Source organism: Lynx rufus, unplaced genomic scaffold, assembly GCF_022079265.1.
Source record: "Lynx rufus isolate CCGP_SWC_20201006 ecotype Redwood Valley unplaced genomic scaffold, mLynRuf1.p SCAF_2, whole genome shotgun sequence".
In the NCBI taxonomy this organism is placed as follows: domain Eukaryota; kingdom Metazoa; phylum Chordata; class Mammalia; order Carnivora; family Felidae; genus Lynx; species Lynx rufus.
This window is the reverse complement of record NW_025814834.1, coordinates 111,359,083-111,378,279: the sequence shown is the minus strand read 5'-3', so window position 1 is coordinate 111,378,279 and position 19,197 is coordinate 111,359,083. Positions and strand designations below refer to the sequence as shown.

The window sequence follows — 19,197 nt, the reverse complement described above, 5'->3', positions numbered from 1 at the left end:
AGCTCCCGGCTCCCAGTACCACTCCCTCTGGTGGGTGGAGCCTCAGCCTGAGCCCACAGCAGGCAGGGATGCCCATGTGGGTAGATGAGCCAGTGCATGAACCTGCAGGCAGGGGATGCCTGGGAAGGTCCCTCTGCTGTCAGGAGCTTGCTGGAAGAACCCACCCTCAGGTTCCAGTGTCCCAAGTCGCACAGTCCCCTCCCCTTGGCCTGCTGGCACTTTCACACAAGACCTCTGCTTGTATGTCCTTTTGTTCTGACAGCCCCTCCCAATAGTGAGGGCCCAACACCAGGCTCAGGTGTGCACACCAGCCCGGGGGGTATAGGAGGTGCACTGCATGCTGGAGCCAGAGCCGTACCACTCCTCCCCTACACACCCTGCTAATCCTGGAGACCCTGGGTCCCAAAGAACCTGGAATTTGGTTGTTTGCGGGGAGATCAGAGACACCTATCTGGAGCTGCGGGCCCATGTGGTTCATGTACCCTGGACACACTTAGGCCTCTGACCAGGCCCTCTTCCTCGTTCAGATGGGGGTTATTAGGGGCACAGGCTCCTCCCTGGGAGCTGGACTGTGGGACAGCAGTGGGGAGGGAGTGGGGGCTCATAGCAGCCCTGCTCTCACCCCTGCTGCTCCCTGCCTCTACCCTGTGAGAGTCAGGCTTACCAGCCATGTGTCCTGCAGCCCTGTAGGGACAGGTCTCGCCCATTGGGCTTCCCAGCAGAGGACAGGAGTGCTGTTAGGTCTCTGCCCCAGCTCTGTGCCTGCGGCAGTGTTGGTGACCATGTGTCGTTAGGCAGGAGGAGCTGGAGGGCTGTGCATGACCATAGGAGAGCCCATCCAGGAGGCCCACTCAGCGTCCCACAGCCAGGAACTGCTTGGGCTGGGCCAAAGTCAGGGCTCCAGCTCTCTGCTCCCCAAGACAGACGCTCCAGGGAAACCGTGTCAGGAGAACAGTCACAGTGGCTGTATAAAGTGTTTTCAGGTCCACATTGTTGCATCCTAGCTGCAGATCTGGATGTGTCTTTTTCTCTACAGAGACCACTCTCAACTCACTGTACTTTAAAGGAAATAGATTGTAAATTATATTCATAGTTTGCTTAAAGAAAATACCACTGCCTCTGGCTGTGGTTTGGTGAGCGGTCAGCAGGTGGCTGGGGGCCAGCCTTGCCAAGCGACATTTAAGTGCCTGCTGGGGGCTGGGGCTCCATGGGTTCTCATCAGGCACTTTCAGTCTGGGTCCAGGTGGGCCTGAGCTCCAACTCCAGCACTACCACCAGCCAGTTCTGTGGCTAGGTTTGCTATTTAACCTCTCTGGGCCCAGTTTTATTTCTCATCTGCAAAATGGGAATATTTCCTTCCACAGAATGTCTGTGAGTGTCCAGGCTGAGCAGGGTAAAGCACTAAGGTTCACCAAATTAATTAATTCAGTCACTACTGAGTCCCTGACACCCCAGGCTGGCCCCACCCCAGGAGCTTACCCTCTGATCATGCCCAGGTCCTTATGCATTGGCCCTGAATAGATGGATTAGTTTCAGAGACTAAAGTAAGCCATTTTTCCTCTCCTTTTGAACAGGAGCCCACTGTAGGCAGGCCAGGTGGTGCAGCCATAGGAATCACTGAGAACCCAGGTTCTGTTTCTAAGCTCTCCCATCCCCAGAGAGCAGGGCTTTCTGCCTCGTGATCCAAAATAACTGCTGGCACTCTGCAGTCACAGCTACACTCCAGCCAGCCAGAGAACAGGGGGAAGAAGGTGTCTCTCCTCACATCGTAATGGCCAGGCTTAGTTACACAGCCACACCTCACAAAACATTTCCTGGGCTTCTTCCTCCTCAGGGACTTCCGTGCTGTTTCCTAAGCCTGAGGAGTCACCTGGGGTCCCAGGTGAATGCTGCTCCCTGCAGCTGAATGCCCTTTCCACTGTAGGAATTTAGCTCACTGGGCGAGCTGAGGCCCTCCTCACTTTGTTGGAAGTGGGCAGGGCAGGGATCCCAGTTGTGAGGCCAGCCAGCCCAGCCAGTGCCTTCCCAAGCACAGCTCAGCCTTCAGGACCCAGTCTTGGGCCAGCCATTTGTCTTTCTGTGTAAGGCCCCCACCCAACCTCTCCAGCTGGCCCAGTCACCTGGACCTCAGATGTCACTGTGTGATCAGTGAGGGGCTTGGTCAGCCTGTGCTCACCTAAGAGCGCCTGTTCTGGTGTTTTTCCAAGAACTGTATGAGCTATGGGCTCCGCACTGAGAGTCCCAAGGCGCAAGGGGCTGGGGGGAGGGGTGGGACCTAGCCACGGCTGCGCGTACCCAGCCACTGATCACTGAGGCCATGGGGCCACTCTCTGGACCCAGGTATTTTTAGAAGCAGAGTCAGTTGACCACAGCTGCTCTGTGGACATGTTACCGAAGAAGGGATAGCCTTACACAGACATTTTCTACAGTGCGTTTGGAGAGGGGGCTCCCCAGCCTGCCACTGCCAGCTCAGCACTTGGTGATCTAGGTGTTTCCTGCAGGGGCTTGGCAGGAGTGCCATGCTCTTGGGCCCTGTGGGGTCTGCTCTTGCAGCACTGGGTATGGTGTGGGGACAGAAATCATGGCCAGAGCCAGTGGAGAATCCGTTCACTCGCAGGTTCCCGGTAACTCTTGTCCTGCCTGGAACTGGCTCATCTCCCCCGGCCATCCTCCTACTGCCCATGCCAGCATTCGCCTCTCCCTCCCTCCCACTCTGCCACCTCTCCCTTCAGTCTGCACTGCTCACCCAGCCAGGCCCTGTTAATGATGCACATGAGAATCCTGGTTCAGAGAGGAGAGATTACCCAGCTGACAGCCAGCCAGGCGCCCACCCGGGGGAGCCGCACCTGCAGGCCTCTTCCTGTCACAGGAAGGAGGAGGAGGCAGCCAGCCCCACATAGGGCAATCATGGAGAATCAGAGCTAAAATCTGACTTGCATTTTGTAAGGCAATCAGTCCCCCATCTGGATTCGGTGCTGGGTCATCTTACTGCGTGAGCTGCATTCCCCAGAGCTGCCCTCCTGCACATGCAGCCCTTTCCAAGGCCAGCAGGCCAACGGGAACAGCAGGACCAGACTGCAGGAGCCACCAGGCCATGCACCCTGAGGTTACCAGCACCTGGCTTAGTGTTGGCAGAGAGCAGTTCTGATGGGGTTAGCTCAGTGAGCTAATCACAGCAGGTCAGGCCACAGCTCCTGGCTCTGGCCACCCCTGAACCCATAACATGGACCCAGGCCCCAGTGAGGGAACCAGCCATAGGCCCTGGGGTAAGACCATAAGCAGAGCAAGCGGGGCTCCTGGCACACCAGCCCCAGCCAGCCCACAAGCTAAGTCTGGAGTGCTGCAGTCAGCTCTCACCCACCTGGGCAGGTTCTTTGGAGTCCTCCCTCTGAATTCCCAGGTACCTCTCAGTGTGGTTGTGAAGCACTAATCCTCCAGATCCTGACCTCATCATGTGGCCTCTGTCCTCATGAAGGGGGATTCCTGGGCCCTGGGAGGGCTAATGTGACAGGTAGGGCAGCAGGGGGTGTGAGTACCCCTCATGGAGCTTCCCTGGCCACTCTGGGACCCCCTGAGTCAACCAAGGTGGGAGAAAGTGGCCGGTCCTCCATAGCATTAGTCTTCTCCCTTGACTATGTATCCAGAAGTAATACAGCAGGTCTTTTTTTTTTTTTAAAAGACTTTGTAATTCTGACCGTAAATAACAGTGCCCTCACCCACATAAGGGAGCTACAGCTCTGTTGGCACTGGCTAGAAAAATCTGCCTTTATTTCATGATCTGGGTTTAGAGACTGGTGGGTTGGGCCCTCGTTCACAAAAGCCCTGCCGTGGGAGCCAGCAGCTCAGGAAGGAGGTGAGCGTGCCACTCCGAGACATCAGCCAGCTGGCATTTTGTCATAGAGGACGAACAGCACAAACCTGACCCTTTGCAACGGAACCCCATGCCAGAGAGCAGAGTTGTTACTTTATTTCAGTTATTTAAATAACAGTGCACTCATTGCTGACAACACAGAAACGTGTAAAGATAGTGTTAAAGGAACCTACTTGGGATTGTGGGTGTTCCCTAGACTTCCAACATTGCTGTAAGTTTGAAAATTTTACACTGAAATGTTAGAGTCCATAATCTCACCATCCTCAGGCAGCCACCTAATCGTGCTCTTCTTCCCTGCCGAGTGGTGATCACAGAGTGCTGTTGTGGGAGGGCACGGGCTCATCCACACATCCTCGCCTATAGGCATCTCTGCTGTGTGTCTACCATCCCCTCCCTGCCTGGCTTCCATGCCTCCTGCGGGAGCTAACACTCCGTCAGCTTTCTGCAGCGACTTTGCTGCCCCGCCCCCCAGCCCTTCTCATTAGGGCAGACTCTTGCAAGCTGATGCCCACTTGGCCCTTACCCCAGCCACAGAATCCTGTGCATCCCCTCCACCCTCCCCACCCCACCCCCGCCCCCAGCTCCAGGCTTCTCTCTGCCTGAGCCAGGTTTCAAGTCTGGTTTCTGGTCAGAGCCCTGGGCTGCCAGAGGAGAGTCAGGAGTGGTTGTGTTCAGATCAGACCCACACTCTCAGGGCAGAGAAGGGAAAATGAAGCATCCTCTGGCCACTGGTGTGAGGGGCAGGAGGTGGGTGCTTCTGGGACAGCAATGTCCAGTTACACAGTATAGGTGTGGGCTCTGGCCTTGGACCTGTCACCTTGCCTCATGAACCCAGGTTTCACATAAGTGATAAAGTTTGAGCTATACCAAGTCAGGATTGTGGACTACTTGCCTGATGCCCACAGGCAGGTGGCAGGAGGGAGAGGGGCTCCTGAGGACAGAGCGAGAGGGTGCCACCTCCCTGATCCCAGCGCAGGAGCAGAGCAGGAGCCTCCTGTTAGCTGCCCACCCACCTGCCCCCCACCCCTTCCTCCAGGAAGGAACTCAAAGCTCATTTGCTGCATTTTGCAGAACTTTCCCAAAGTGTCTGTGTGTTGTCAACAAAGCAGGGTTCCCAGGCCAGGGCTACAGTTGTCCCATAAAAACTCACACTTAAGACTGGAGCTGGCCACTGCCTGACAGCAGTGTTAGGACCCAAGAACAAGGCACATTCCTTGCCCTCTAGGATCTTGCGTGACTGTGGGGCGTGCTAAAACCAGTGCACACAAAAATGTCAGAGCAGCTAGGTTCACAGAAAGCATTACAACTAACGTGATGAACTCAAGAATGCATGATACAGGCGATAAGCCCTGCAGGGTGTCAGGAGTGATCGCAGGCGTGCGGACTAGAATTATTTCACAGCACAAAATGTCTTTGAAGTCCCATGACTTATTTTTGAAATCCATGTGGACGCTGCACTGTGTGCCCTTTCCCTTTGGAACTCGTTCTCTTGTGGAATGAACAAGACCCTTCTTGGTCTGGCCCTGCCTGCCCCTTGAGCCTCCATTGCCCTTCCCTCTGGTCGGGACAGGCTGTGCCCCCACCCTCTCTGAGAAGCCTCCCTGCCCCTCCCACTGCCCTTGTTGACCCCACCCCACCCAGCCCAGAGCGCTAGAACACTGAATAGCTGCGAGCCTGGGACTCTTCCTCTGTGAAAGGCGAGAAGCGCCTGCCCCCAGGCTGTGCCTGGCATGCCGTGAGCCTGTAACCTTGGCTGCTGTCGCTGCTGGGAGGGACCTGGGGGCGTTGCCAGTTCGTGTCCTTTGCCAAGCCAGGGCACTGACCGGATGAGTGGTGCTGAGCACCCGCTGGTGGTGAGGGGAGATGTAGCAGGGCCTGGTCACCACCCCTCCAGTCCCTGTGTGCTCCCTGTTCAGGAGTAACGGTGCTGTCAGCCCTGCTCTGTAGCCACAGGCAGGACAGTCTGGTTGGGACGTGCTCTGGGTGATCCTGGGCCTGTCCTAGGGCACAGCAGAGACCTGTTTTAGAGGTCAGGTCCCAGGGCCACCCACTTTAGCTAGGATATAGTGTAGGGCTCTGCTCAGAGAAGGTGCCAGAAGCTTGCCACCCCAACAGAGCCTAACTTGCCAGCCAAGTCACTAGAGTCTTCACATTGGGATTGACCCCACTGAAGAGTCCCAGGAGTGGTGCTGACTCTGTTTGCACCTCAAGGCCCCCCTGGATAGGAAGCCAGACACCAACTGGATGTTCCAGCTTGGTAGAAGTGGTGGTTCCCTCCTAGAGGTCATGGAGCAGCCAGCTCATTAATGCGTGCTTAGTTCACAAGCCAAAAGCAGCCCCTGCTAGCCTGGAAAACTAGCCACCATCACCATCCCAAGAGGTGATGTCCACGGGGGATCCTCCACAGACCTCTCCCTACTCACTGTAGGAGTGTTAGCAAGTAGGAAGGGGAGGTGAGAGGGGCACGAAAGAAGGGCGAAGGGCAGTAAACCCCTAGAGTTGGAGGCACTGGCGGTGGGAGGGGGGGGATGTTGCAGGCAGAGGGAGCATGGGGGCAAGATGGAGGGGACTGGCATACTTTGGGGAACCAAGACCCCGGTTTGGCAAGAATGCCAGTTTACCTGCAAGGCCTGCTGGCACGAATCTTGGTTTTGTTTGTAAAACTTTTTTAAACTTATTTATCACAAAGTGTTTTCTAAACTTACAAAAGAATTTGCATAACGTACATAAGAAATAAAACATAAACACCTACACCCCCATCGCCTGCCTTAAGAGTGAGGGCGCCATCCACATGACAGAAGCCACCATGAACTGGTGCCACCCCAGTGACCCTCCTGCCCCAGTACACACCACTGCTGACTTCTGCCTTGAATTTTCATGTGTGTCCCCTCATTGCCTTTTTTCTTTTTTTAACTGACGTCGATATCTACATATGTATCAGTCAATGGTATTTTCTTTGGTTGTGTTTATATTTGGAAACTGTAAACAGTGTCATCATACTTTATTACATTTTCTTTATTTGCTTTTTCTCTGCAACATCTTATTTCTCAAATTCACCCGAGTTGTTGTAACTATAGTCTGTTCTGTTCATTTATTACTGAGCCGCACTCTGTTGGAAGAATATCGCAGTTTATGTTCACATGCCACTGCGGCAGACGTGTGAAGCTGTCAGCAATGGTGCAGCCGTGGGTGGTCTTGTCCATGTCTTCAGTGCACTTGAACAGGGTTTCCCTGGGTTGTACGCCTGTGAGAGGAGTCTTGGGTCACAGCTTTCCAGTGAAGACACTCCGGAACAACTGTCCCCGACTCACATCCCATGAGCAGTTGGAAGTTGGCATTGCCCCACCTCTGCGTTGCCTGTCTAAGTCACATTGTGGCTCACTGTGTCATTTCCTCCGTGACTAAGGAAGGAGAGCATCCTTCCATATGCTTCTTTGGCCAGTTTCCTCATTGTTGTATTTTTCATGTTTTTGGTTAAAACAGTTTATATACACACTTCAAGACAAATAGTTCCAAGAGGCTTATAGTAAAAACCAACAGATCTGCTTTTCCTTTCCAACCTCCCCAAATTACCACTTGCGGCTCTTTTCAGTGTTCTTCATGTATTTACTTCTGTATTTCTAAATAATTTATAGTGTTATTTCTTGATTTATTGATTTAAACATTGTGTATTTGCTTTCTGTTTGGGTAGATGAAGATTAAATGTTCTTAAGCCCTTGCACATCCTTCTCCATAACCCCCCCCCATCCTCCAAGTAGAGTAAAAATCTCAAGTTTTTATTAAATCAATAGTCAGTATTTACATTATAATGTCTCTAAAAGCACTGTTTACTTCTGATTTTAGTAGAATACTTTCTTTTTCGTATTACTTCCTGCTTTTCCTGGAATTAATAATTGCCCAATCTTTTTTTTTTTTTTACTTGCATTGTTTTCTGTGTTCATAGACGTAATTTTTTCCAAGTGATTCCAAAGATCTCCTGTGTACCTACCATTCGTTTTTTTCCACAAATGCTCTGTTGCATCAGGTAATCTGTTCATGCCCCGTTTTTCCTGGAACCCCTTCTCCTCTGCTCCTGGAGGCCCAGCGGGATGTGCGGTCGACACCCTCCACCTCTCTCCTGGGTTGGAGCTCCTGTCTCCCACGCTTTTGTTGTTGTTGTTGTTGTTTACTAAATGAGATTCGTAGTCCAGTATCTTCCTAAAACAAGATTCATGGAAAATAAATGTCCTGAGTCTTTGCATGTCTACATTGTCTCCACTCTGTCCTCACATCTGCTGGATAGTTTGGTGGGGTCTGACATGTCGCTGGTCATTTTCTCTCAGCATCTAGAAGCCAGTGCTCCATTGATTTTTAGCATATGATGTTGCGGAGAAGTTGGGTCTCCTGACAGCCAGTCCTCTGCAGGTATTCTGTTCTTCTGTCCAGGTGCTGCATGGGCCGTCTCTGTAATCTGGCTCTGGTCCCCACACTCACTTGCTGGGCACTTGGCCATTTCAGGCTAAATGAACCATATACTGCAGTTCTCATTATTTCCTCCTCTCCTCTGCTTCCTCATTCCCCTTTTTTTGGAAACCTTGTTGCTTGGTACTTGGGCCATCTGAATGGATGAGCTCCATTCAGCTCATCTGAATGGATGAGCTCCTGCTGGAGAGTGATAAGCAGAAAGCCCCCTGTTTTATGGGGGACCCCAGATGTCCATGCAGGAAGAACTTTGGGGCAGAGACCCTCCAGTTTCCCATGAGGTGGGGCTAGGGCAGGGATTAGGTTAGCCTGGTGGCAGCTGTCTGGGCACGGAAGGGCAGGTGCTGGGGACACCACTGAGGGTGCAGACTGTGTTGTTTGGCCCCTGCCCAGTTCCTCATATCCCTGAGCCGTGAGCCCCTCGGCACCTTCACAGAGTGTACATCAGGTCACATCTTGTGGGGTGTGGTCGGTGATCAGGGGGTTCTTCTACCCCCACACCACACCCTGCCTTCTGTTCACTTCTTGTCAATGCCTTCATACCTTCTTTTCATCGGACAGTAAACCAGAACATAAACAGCCAGTGTGTCTGGTAGTGTGTGTAATGGACAGACAGGGCAGAGTAGGGGAGTTGGGAGCAGGCCAGGATACAGGCCTATGGGCAGGGCTGTCTGCAGTGTCATGGTAGCAGCCAGGGTGGGCAAGGTGGAGGTGGGCGTCAGGCTCATGAGTTCCTGAAGAGGCTGACAGGCCACGGGTGTGTGTATCTGCTGCAGCGGCTCCCACACTGTCCAGACAAGAGCTGGGTAGTAGCCAGCCCCTCAAACAGGCTCCAGAATCTGCCTGAGCCCTTTTTCTCCACCACTGGCTATGCCTGGGGGACAGAAATGGGGGCGGGGGGTGCCCAGGTGTCTTGCACAGAGAAGACACCACATGTTCCATCCTGATACCCTTCCCAGTCACCCTAGCATGGGTGAGCCCCACTTGTACCAGCTGGGCCAGGAGAGAAGCCATTCCTCTTAGCACCCATGTGGAACACAGGGCTGTGAGATCAGCATCAGCTCGAGGGGCCCAGGGGAGTCAGCTTCTCAGGCCTCACCACAGAGCATGAACAGGAAGCTCTGAGGACCAGAAGACTCGTCTGCATCTCCTGGAGCCTGCCAGATACACCAGCAGTGACTGTACCCTTAGAGACCCCTCAGCGATCCCAATACCCAGGCCTCTCTGACAGACAGAACAAGCCCAGCTGTCTAACCAGGCCCAGGCAGTTCACACCACGGGCTCTGAGGAGGCAGCCTGGACTCATCCTGCCTCAAGACCTGCTATGTGACCCTGGGCAAGCCCTACACCCTCTTGGGCTGTGAGCAGAGGGACTGGACAGGTGGGCGGGCAGGCCTCCCATCAGCCTTGGCTGTCCAGATGGCAGCTATAGGTCACTGAGTGAACGTGACCTCTCTGGCTAACATGTCAGATTAATGGCCAAGGACTTCAGGGGTATCCATACCCGGCCTCCCCAGGACCTGCAGGCACCAGCTGTGACAGGGCTGAGAGTCCTGGTCCCATCACAGGGACCGGTGAGGGTCTGGGAGGAGCTGGGGCTCCCCCAAGCCCACCCCCGTGGTGGGATGGAGGGCAGTGCTGACGCAGGACCCCAGGCTGAAGGCTGAGGACACACTCAGGGAACGGTACTGGTGCTCTGTGTGCACAGTGTGTTCTTGCCCTCAGAGGTCATCTTTGGGGCCATGTTGAACCCCCAGCTGGCCTTGGCTGGGGCCAAGTGGACATGCCTCTGTGTCAGTGGACACCTCAAACTCTGCTTTTCTGTGTCCAGGAGGAACTACCACACTGGCCCATTTCCATATGAGGAGTCAGGGTCCCACAGAATGGGAGGAGGTCCAAGTAGCCCTCAGCCTCCCAAAGGGGCCTAAGGACACCTGTAAGACCCCTCTGGGACACCTGTGAGAGCAGTGGATGCATTTCTTTATGTGCATGTTTCCGGGTGTGTCCTTGTGTTTATTGCTTTGTGTCTGCTTGTCTGTCTTGTCCTCTTCAGAAGCACTTCTCATGGTCAGGCTTTATAAATGTCTTATACTTCATTCCTACAAAGTTGACACCTGAATGAACTGACCTTTCTTGTCCTGGCCACTCACCCCACCCTACTGCCAAAGCCATTGGGGACCTCCAGGCAACTGCTTAACCTCCCGGGCTTGGTTTCATCCACTAGGGGCTGAAGGTGCTACGTGAGGTGACCTCCTTGAGGCACATTCTGTCTTCGATCCTTGGATCCATCTCGGTCTCAACCCTGGGGAGCCAGCTTAGCACACACACAGGAGCCAGCTTCCTTCCTGCCCACTCCCGCCCCTGAGGGAGGCTCTGGTCAAATGAGCTGAGAGGTCAGTGTTAAGTTCCTGCTGTGACAGAGGCCCAAGGGGGAGCCCTGTCTACCTCATGGCTTCCCTGGGAGGTGGCGCTGTCTGAGGTCTGTAGGATGAGCCAGAGTCAGCTGATGAAGCAGAGAGGAAAGAGGACACAGCTTAAGGCCCTGCAATTTCTCCCCAGGAGCCAGCAGGAGGGTTGGAAGGAGGTGCAGTGGTCACAGAGGGTGCAGGTGGCCCTTTGTTCATCTTTCAAGAGCAGCAAGAATCACCATGGTGTGTTCCACAGGAGCTGGGGTCCAGTGTGGGGTTGCAGGGCTCCCCTCTGCAGGTGCTGGAACATGAGCTGCCTGCAGAGGCTGGAAGCCTAGGCTGGGGCACAGTATTGGCGGGAAGGGGCAGAGGGTGCTTCCAGATCAAACGAGGACCTGAGCAGAGACAACAGACTAGAACCCAGGCTTCAGGGAACAGGTGGGAGTCAGGATTCCCTTCCTGCTCTCCACTCCCTGCTAAGAAAGGGGTCCCTGACTCCCTCTGCCCAGGTGCTCTCTCTGCTGTCTGCCTTAGCCACCACCCCACTCCCGGTGGCACAGTCCCTGCCCTGCTCCTCCTCAGCAGTCTGCTTTGCAGGACCAGTCTTCATCTGGTCCCTGCCCCCCAGCCACTGGCTAACTATCCCCCTGCCCAGGCTCTGCTTGGGGGTCCCAAGTTCCCTAATGAAGATGCCACCCTGCAGTTTTCTAGATGTCCCTTCCTCCATCTGAGGGGACATGTGGAGGTACCCCACTGCCTTTGCTTTTGCCAGTCGCCCTGCCAACCCCAGGGCCCCCTGGGAGATGTGCAGTCAGATCAGCATGCTGCCAGCAGACCCCCCGAGGTGCTCTATGCAGCTCCCCAAGGGGTTAGCGAGGGGGATAGTGGGTTAGTCGGGTGCCCCTGTTGGGCCTCAGTAAGGAGGGGTTCGTGTGCATGTGCTTCCGTGCTGCTGTCTGGAGGGGGGTGGGAGTGGGCATTCCTGGAGTTTCTCCCCCCTGGAGTGGTGTGTGGGGCCCAGGGGGCTCCTGCTGCCTGCCCCAGCCCTGGTTTGCCTTGGCCTGGGACATCCCACCAGGCACAGGCTGCCGGTTCTGCCAGCCCTGGAGGAGAGGCTTCCAGGAAGAACCTCTCTGGGGCTGACCACCACACACCACGCCTGTCACAGGAACATCTGGAAGCCCCCCTGCCCGCTATGTCTTGGTGACATCAGGCCAGTCATCATGCTAGACAGGGATGTGGCTGTTACATGGGGAGTCACTTCTCCAATGGTATGGACGCCCCTTGCATATAGCACAAGGAGGTGGCATCTTGAGGGACGCCTGACTTCCTGGGGTGGAGACAGTTCCTGGGAGACAAGATAATTATGAATTATGGGTCACCTGGGGGTCCCAGGTTGAGTGGTCTACTGGTGCCCGCCCTCCACGGGTGCAGGTGTGCAGTGGGCCTGTGGGAGGCCCTGAGCAGGCCCACACATGCAGCCTGCCGCTGTGAGCACTTCCTTACGCCTCTGGTCCCCGGGAGCACGGGCTCCTGCAGGTCTGCCCCAGTGCAGGGCAAAGACAGGCTGTCCTTCCTAAGGAGGGAGCACACAGGAGGATGGCCTTGGGGTCCAGGGGAAGCCCCTGGGCCAGGATTCAGGAGGCACTGAGGCCAGGCACTGCAGGACCCTGTGATAGTTACACCTGGCAGACGTGATGGTGACTATGGTGCCCTTTGCAGGTTGTGTCACATCTCAGCTCCCAGGCTTCCCATTCAGAAATCGCCATTTGGAGAACTAAACGTAACAATTGGTATCAGAGGTGCCTGAAGTCCCACGATGTGGACCCAAAGCAGTCAGATTTGGAGCTCCAACCTCCTCCCTCCTTCACCGCCAAATGGCCCCCAGATACTGCCCCCCCCCGCACTTGTGCCCTCACCTTACCCCCTGTCCCTATCTCATTACAGGAAGTTCTACTACATCACCCTGCTGCGAGACCCCGTGTCCCGCTACCTGAGCGAGTGGCGGCACGTGCAGCGGGGGGCCACCTGGAAGACGTCACTGCACATGTGCGATGGGCGCACGCCCACGCCCGAAGAGCTGCCACCCTGCTATGAGGGCACGGACTGGTCGGGCTGCACGCTGCAGGAGTTCATGGACTGCCCCTACAACCTGGCCAACAACCGCCAGGTGCGCATGCTGGCCGACCTGAGCCTGGTGGGCTGCTACAACCTGTCCTTCATCCCCGAGGGCAAGCGGGCCCAGCTGCTGCTGGAGAGTGCCAAGAAGAACCTGCGGGGCATGGCCTTCTTCGGCCTGACGGAGTTCCAGCGCAAGACGCAGTACCTGTTCGAGCGGACGTTCAACCTCAAGTTCATCCGGCCCTTCATGCAGTACAACAGCACGCGGGCGGGCGGTGTGGAGGTGGACGAGGACACCATCCGGCGCATCGAGGAGCTTAATGACCTGGACGTGCAGCTCTACGACTATGCCAAGGACCTCTTCCAGCAGCGGTACCAGTACAAGCGGCAGCTGGAGCGCAGGGAGCAGCGCCTCAAGAGCCGGGAGGAGCGCCTGCTGCACCGCGCCAAGGAGGCGCTGCCGCGGGAGGACGCCGAGGAGCCAGGCCGCGTGCCCACTGAGGACTACATGAGCCACATCATCGAGAAGTGGTAGTGGTGGCCGGTCGTGGGGGGTGGCCCCGTGGGGGGTGAGGTCAGACACATGGACTGACCCACCGGAACTCTGGTGGGAAGAGGGTCCCAGATGCGCTCACCAGAAGGTAGATGTGCTGAGTGAGGGTCAGGGAGTGGGGACATGGCCGCCCGGCGGGGTCTGAGGAATCCGCCAGTGCAAACCACCGCCCCCACCCCCTGGCCAGAGGAAAGCATGCCTGAGGGATGCCGCAGGCAGGCCTGCGCAGGCCAGGACTGTCCCTCCTCTCCTGGCCCCAGCTCACGCACGGCGGCCAGCCGAAGGTCTAAAAACAAGAAACAGCAGAGAGTGCAGATCGGACTTGGGCCAGGAGCGCGTCCCACCCCCACTGTGCACACCTGCTGGCTCTCTGCCCTGCAGGCCAGCAGGGGCCCAACACCAGCTCCAGGCACCTTTCCGGGATCAGGCCACCCAGGCAGCCCCTTGGCCTCCAGTGGCCCCAGGGCCCCTGGGCCTGAGTGAAGCCCCTTCTCTGGGCAGAAAGGTAGCCCCTTGAGGTGTCCTCAGGAATGGAGCTCCTAGCTCACCCATCTTCATGGTCAGGGCCCACCCCTCCTGAAGCTGAGAAGACTCTGACCTGCCCCTGGGAAGCTCACTCTCTCTCTGGCCCAAGGTCAAAACACACAGTCTGGCTTCTTGCTTTGGGTCAGGAGATCAAAGCACACCTCCTGGGACCCTTCCCCCCCATTTCCCACAGTCCTCAGGCTAAGAAGGGCTGCAAGGAGATGGGCCCACATGCACTGTCCCCCTCTGTGGACAGAGAGTAAGAAAAGAGTGGGAAGGCTGTGTCCAAGGATGCTACCACCTGTGTCTATGTACCTCCCCACCCAAGCTGGCCTTTGGGCCACCAAGCCAGACCAGCTCAGGCAGAAAGTTTCCCCTGCTCCATTTACCATTCTGACCCTCTGAGATTTGGTAAGACTATCCCTGGCCCCAGGGTCATCACTTAGACATTTATTCGGGGCTCATGCCCCACTGTTCCCACAACCACATGTGCAGAAGTACAATCAAGCCTCCATTGGCTAGAACACAGCCAACTGTACCTGCTGCCCATGAATCATATCTTGGGGCCACAGTGGTTTGCTATGGCCAGGGAAGGGGACTCAGGCTTTCAGATTATCAGAGTTGGAAGAAATGGCTCTCAGTGGCTCCCTAGTATCCAGATACACAGCCCTTCCCACCCCGGCCTCTCCCTGCATTTCCTTTTGCCCAACCCCTGACCACAAGCAGGTCAGGCCCTGTTCTTGGCAGCCCTGCAGATTGGAGAAGCCATGTTCCATATCCATTGTAGACACTTCCCCCATGCCCTACCTGTCTTGTGCTCCAGGAGGCCAGGCCACTGTCTTCTCTGGGGGTACTCCCCCCACATGAGGCCCTGGGTTCTGGGATCAAAATGTGTGTCCCACACCCAAGGTGGACGAGTGCCCTCTCTCTCCAGGTGAGGACCCACACGTGCCTGGGGGCTACAAGCCTCCCTCACGAGGGCAGTGAGGGCCACGGCCAGCCTGCTGAGGACAGCAGCCTCGAGGGCAGATTCTACCAGGAGCCCTCCTCCCTGCCCCAGGTTCTCCTCAACCACCCCAGAGGTGTGGAAGCAAGGAACCTTCAATAGCACAGGAAACACTACAGTGTTGTCAAATGGGAGGTACCCAGGAAGAAGTAGCTTTTAGTCTTTGCCTGCCTGGCAAAGGTTATGATGCCCATACCTCCTGCTTCCTACACCAACCACTTCATCTTCTAGTCCAAGGGCAGTGGTTAGCAGGCTGGGATGGGCACCACACCTACCCAGGATCACCCCGCAGAGTGGGTGCGTCAGGCTGAGCAGGCCAGTGCCCAAGTGGTGTAGTGGTTCTTTCAAGGGGTAGTGAAGGTCAGCATGGGGGGGATCTGTTCTGACATTCATCCTTTGGGGCAGTCGTGCTCCAGGGAGGAGGGTGGGACGTGTTCATGAGACCTCTGGGGTCTTGGACAAGCACGTGGGGTGCTCGGGGCTTGCTGTGGCTTTCATCAGGAGGTGGTCAATTCCACCTCCTGGTGGAAAGCTCAGCCCCGTTCTGCCTGAACCCCTGGGCACCCGGCCCTCCTGAAGTGGGCTTCCTGTGTGTGCCCCCTTGAGTGTAGGATCTGTTTTGTACATATTGGAATGTTTTAACTTATGATCCGTTGTCCCAATTCACACGGAAACACGGGTCTCTCCTTGGTTTCTTTGCTGCATCTGGAAAGCGGTCCCATAGGGGGCCAGCACCCAGGCCAAGGCGCCCAGAGACAGCACCAGGTGCCAGTGCCCCTCGGCCCCTCACGCCTCCAGTCCGGCACTTCTGCTCAGGCCACCTGCATTGAGGTGAAAGCTCCTCATGCCTGTAGCGCCTCCTCCAACACCACCACCTTCCGGGGCTCCACTGAAGGGGTGCCCCACCCAGCGGCTCTGCACAGGGCTGAGGAAACAGAGGCAACACGCGGTGAGCAGACAACCCACTCCTCACACAGACCTGCAACATCTCCTCCTGGAGGAGGAAACAGGGACAGCAAAATTGTCTGAGCAATGAGTCTGTGACCTTTTTGGGAACTGGAAGTGTTTCACTTGAACCCAGGAGCGTTTAAAGCTTTATTTATTTATAGCTTCTTATTAAAAAAAAAAGAAAAAAGTGTTGAGAAGAAATCTTTTGGTTATTCATACAAGAAAAACGAGTTGATGATGGAAAAGCAAGTCATAATCATCTAATTGTTTTTGTCTAGGTCAAGAATGAATGTTAGCAGATGAAATAAACCCTTGACAAGGAGCCTTGGGTGTGCTGTGGTCTGTGGTAACAGCCATCCGCCCGGCGTGGCGTGGCCAGACCTTCTGGGTTTGATTTTCAAAATGAGCATCCAAGCACGGGGATGGACGTGGGAGCGGGGGCTCCCTCAGGTGCAGGCAGCCAGGAAGAGAGGAGTTCACGCACTTTCTCCCTGAGGCAGCCCTTTGCAAAAGGAAGAGGTCGACCTGTCATCGCCACGAAGCAGGGGTTAGTGGTCCTTAATTGCAACACTTGAGAACAGGAGCCCAGCTTAAAGTGAGGCTGAGAAACGCAGACACCGTGTGTTTCTCGGTGACCTCGTCCTCCTTCACTTTTAACTTGGAAAGATTTGCAGATGACAAGGCAAAAGAAGAGTTCATGGACACCCGTAAACGCTTAGCCTAGATTTACCTAGGTCAACGTTTTGTCGCGTCTTCCTGTCCTGCACTCACACTTGCTCTCTCTGTACGCAAACACGTGCACACGAGTACACACAGATATGTGTGTATGCACTCACACATACACTCACGTTTTTCTGAAATATTTGAAAATAAGTTGCAGTCCTCAGAATACTCAGGCACGTACATCCTAAGAATGACATCCTGCTATGAAACTCAACCCTTTATCATCTCCTCAAATTTAACATAAACACAGTAATCCGAGCTAACATACATTCCCTGTCTAAATTTCCTACTTGTGCCCACGATGTCCTAAAGTCTTATTTGTGAGCCGAGGACTGTGCGCTGCTCAGCTGTCCTGCTTCTCCCATCTCCTTTCACCAAGCAGAGACCCAGCCTGCACTGCCCACCTGTTCCCTTTCTTAGCACTGACATTTTAACATAGGCCACTTGTCCCTTAAAATGTCTGCATCAGTCTGATGGTTCTCTCATGATCAGATTCAGCGGCACCTGAGTGGCTCAGTCAGTTGAGTGGCCCACTCTTGATTTCTGCTCAGGGTCCCAGGGTTGTGGGATCAAGCCCCGCATTGGGATCCACACTGAGCGTGGAGTCTGCTTGGGATTCATATTCTCTCTCTCTCTCTCTCTCTCTCTCTCTCTCTCTTTCCCTCTGCCCCTCCCCCTTGCTCTCTCATGAGTTCTCTCTTTCTCTGTAAAATAAAAACTAAAAAGATAAACATTTGGGCACAAATGCCACACAGGTGAGGTGGTTTTGGCCACCAGCCCTGATGGATTTTAGTTCTCTAATGAGACGGGGGGGAGGGCCCTTGCCCAAGGTCTCAGTGTGACCATAGGGCTGATAAAAGGAGTCAGCTCATTGCCTTGCCTTCAGGAAAATAATCTGTTGTGGGGGCCAGCTGTTGCTGGACAGTGTTACAGCTGGGGCCCTAGTGCACCAACCTTGCGTTTCCACAAGGGTCCTGGGGAGAGCCAGTAGGCTGTCAGTTCCCAGTGACTGTCACATGGAAAACCCTAGAAAATGTACCTTGGAGCTAGTGGGCCTAAGGGGGTCTCCTTTTCCTCCCCTGCCAGAATTTGTATCTGGACACTCCTACCTCACCCTGTCCACATTGTCGTTGTCGGGGAAGAACTGGGGGAGGGGCGGGGAGGGGAGGCTGAGGCCTCCTCCCCCACAGCTGCCTGTAGAGAGGAGCCCCTGAACAACTGAAAGGTGGGACAGAAACCCAGGAGATGGGGGCACCACTAGTTCCCAGGGGGCAAAGTGGCTGCCACCTGCTTGCCAGAGCTTTCCCACGTGGGGAAGAGGGTGAGGGACAGACACGGCTAACCCTTAAAACCCCAACCTTCAGATCCAAACCCCAACCTTGCTGACCATCTGAATCCATGAGGGAGTGTCTCTTTGGTAACAGGGTCCCTGCAAGGGAAGCATTCTACCCGGAACCCCAGTGTGGAAAGACCTGTGCAGCAAGCCACACACCTTCCCCCACACACAACTTGGAATTGGCCCTCCCTAAACATTTCATCTGGAGTCTGCAGGCTGGCTCCCCATCTGGGAATACAGGATGGACGTATCCACTGTGCAATGTGGGGCCAGGGTCTTCATCAGACAAAGTCAGTCGTGGAAATACCTCCCCGCAAGGATGAGAGTTTTCATCTTTCTATTTAAAGTTGGAGGCCCCCTTTCAAGCCTTCCTGAGCCTGAGGCTAGGGAGGCTCCTGGGCCCTGCCCTGCTCACCCCATCCCTGCACTAGGCTGTAGCCCTGCCACTCCCACAAGTCCCACCAGGTCCTACCGGGCTCCTTCAGTCTGTGGGTTCCTGGGTTCAGAGCAGCCCCCCACCTCCTTGTGGCCAGCTACCACCCAACCCCATCCAGCCCACCGCTGCCCACTCTGCTGTCCCCTTTTCACACACCCGCCATGACCAACAGCAGCCACTTCCTGGGGTGGGCCAGCTACTCACGTGCTTTACCTGGATTCGCACCCCAAAACCTGGATTCTCACCCCAAAACCTTCTGGCTAGAGCTCATCCTGCCCCAGGGCCTGCGTGCTTCCTCTTCTCTCTTCCTGGAGGAAAGTCATCCCTACTCACTCCGCCCGGTCACGGTCCCCTTTTCAGTGGCACAGGGAGAAGCCCATGTGCTCCCAGCCCCAAGTACATGGGCTCCCTGAGGGCTAAATCCAACCCAAGAGGATGGCAGCCCACAGTCCCCACCCAGGAGCATGGACCTTGAGACTAGGAGGCCGTCAGAGGGAGCTGTATCCATTCGTGTCACGGGGACGCTTGCCTTTCTGGCTGACCAGCCCCCTCCCCACGAAATCCTCCTGCCTTAGTGCACCAGGGTGCGCACCCAGCCCCCTCAACATGGCCTAGCTTGAAGGGCATCACCCCCCACCCCGTGCCAGGAACCCCCCTGCTACGAGGAGCTGGCGCTGGGTCCCGTCCCCGCTGCTGCACCAGAGAACCTCTCAGGAGCACTGCGTGTTGTCAGATCAGAGTTGGGACTCCACCTGGCCCACTGACCTGCTGTCAGCCCTTCTCTGTGAAATGGGCCAGGCAGGACACAT

The 19,197-nt window shown here is 55.5% G+C and overlaps 1 protein-coding gene across 1 annotated transcript in view; it reads left to right on the top strand.

Moving 5' to 3' along the window:
• The window catches only part of HS6ST1 (heparan sulfate 6-O-sulfotransferase 1), a 46,443-nt gene extending 30,228 nt beyond the window's left edge, over positions 1-16,215 (top strand). Inside the window, exon 2 of the mRNA XM_047084878.1 lies at positions 12,688-16,215. Within this exon, the coding sequence (XP_046940834.1) occupies positions 12,688-13,396 (709 nt within the window). The 3' untranslated portion in view covers positions 13,397-16,215. The remainder of the gene's footprint in view (positions 1-12,687) is intronic.
• Positions 16,216-19,197: the final 2,982 nt, after the last annotated feature.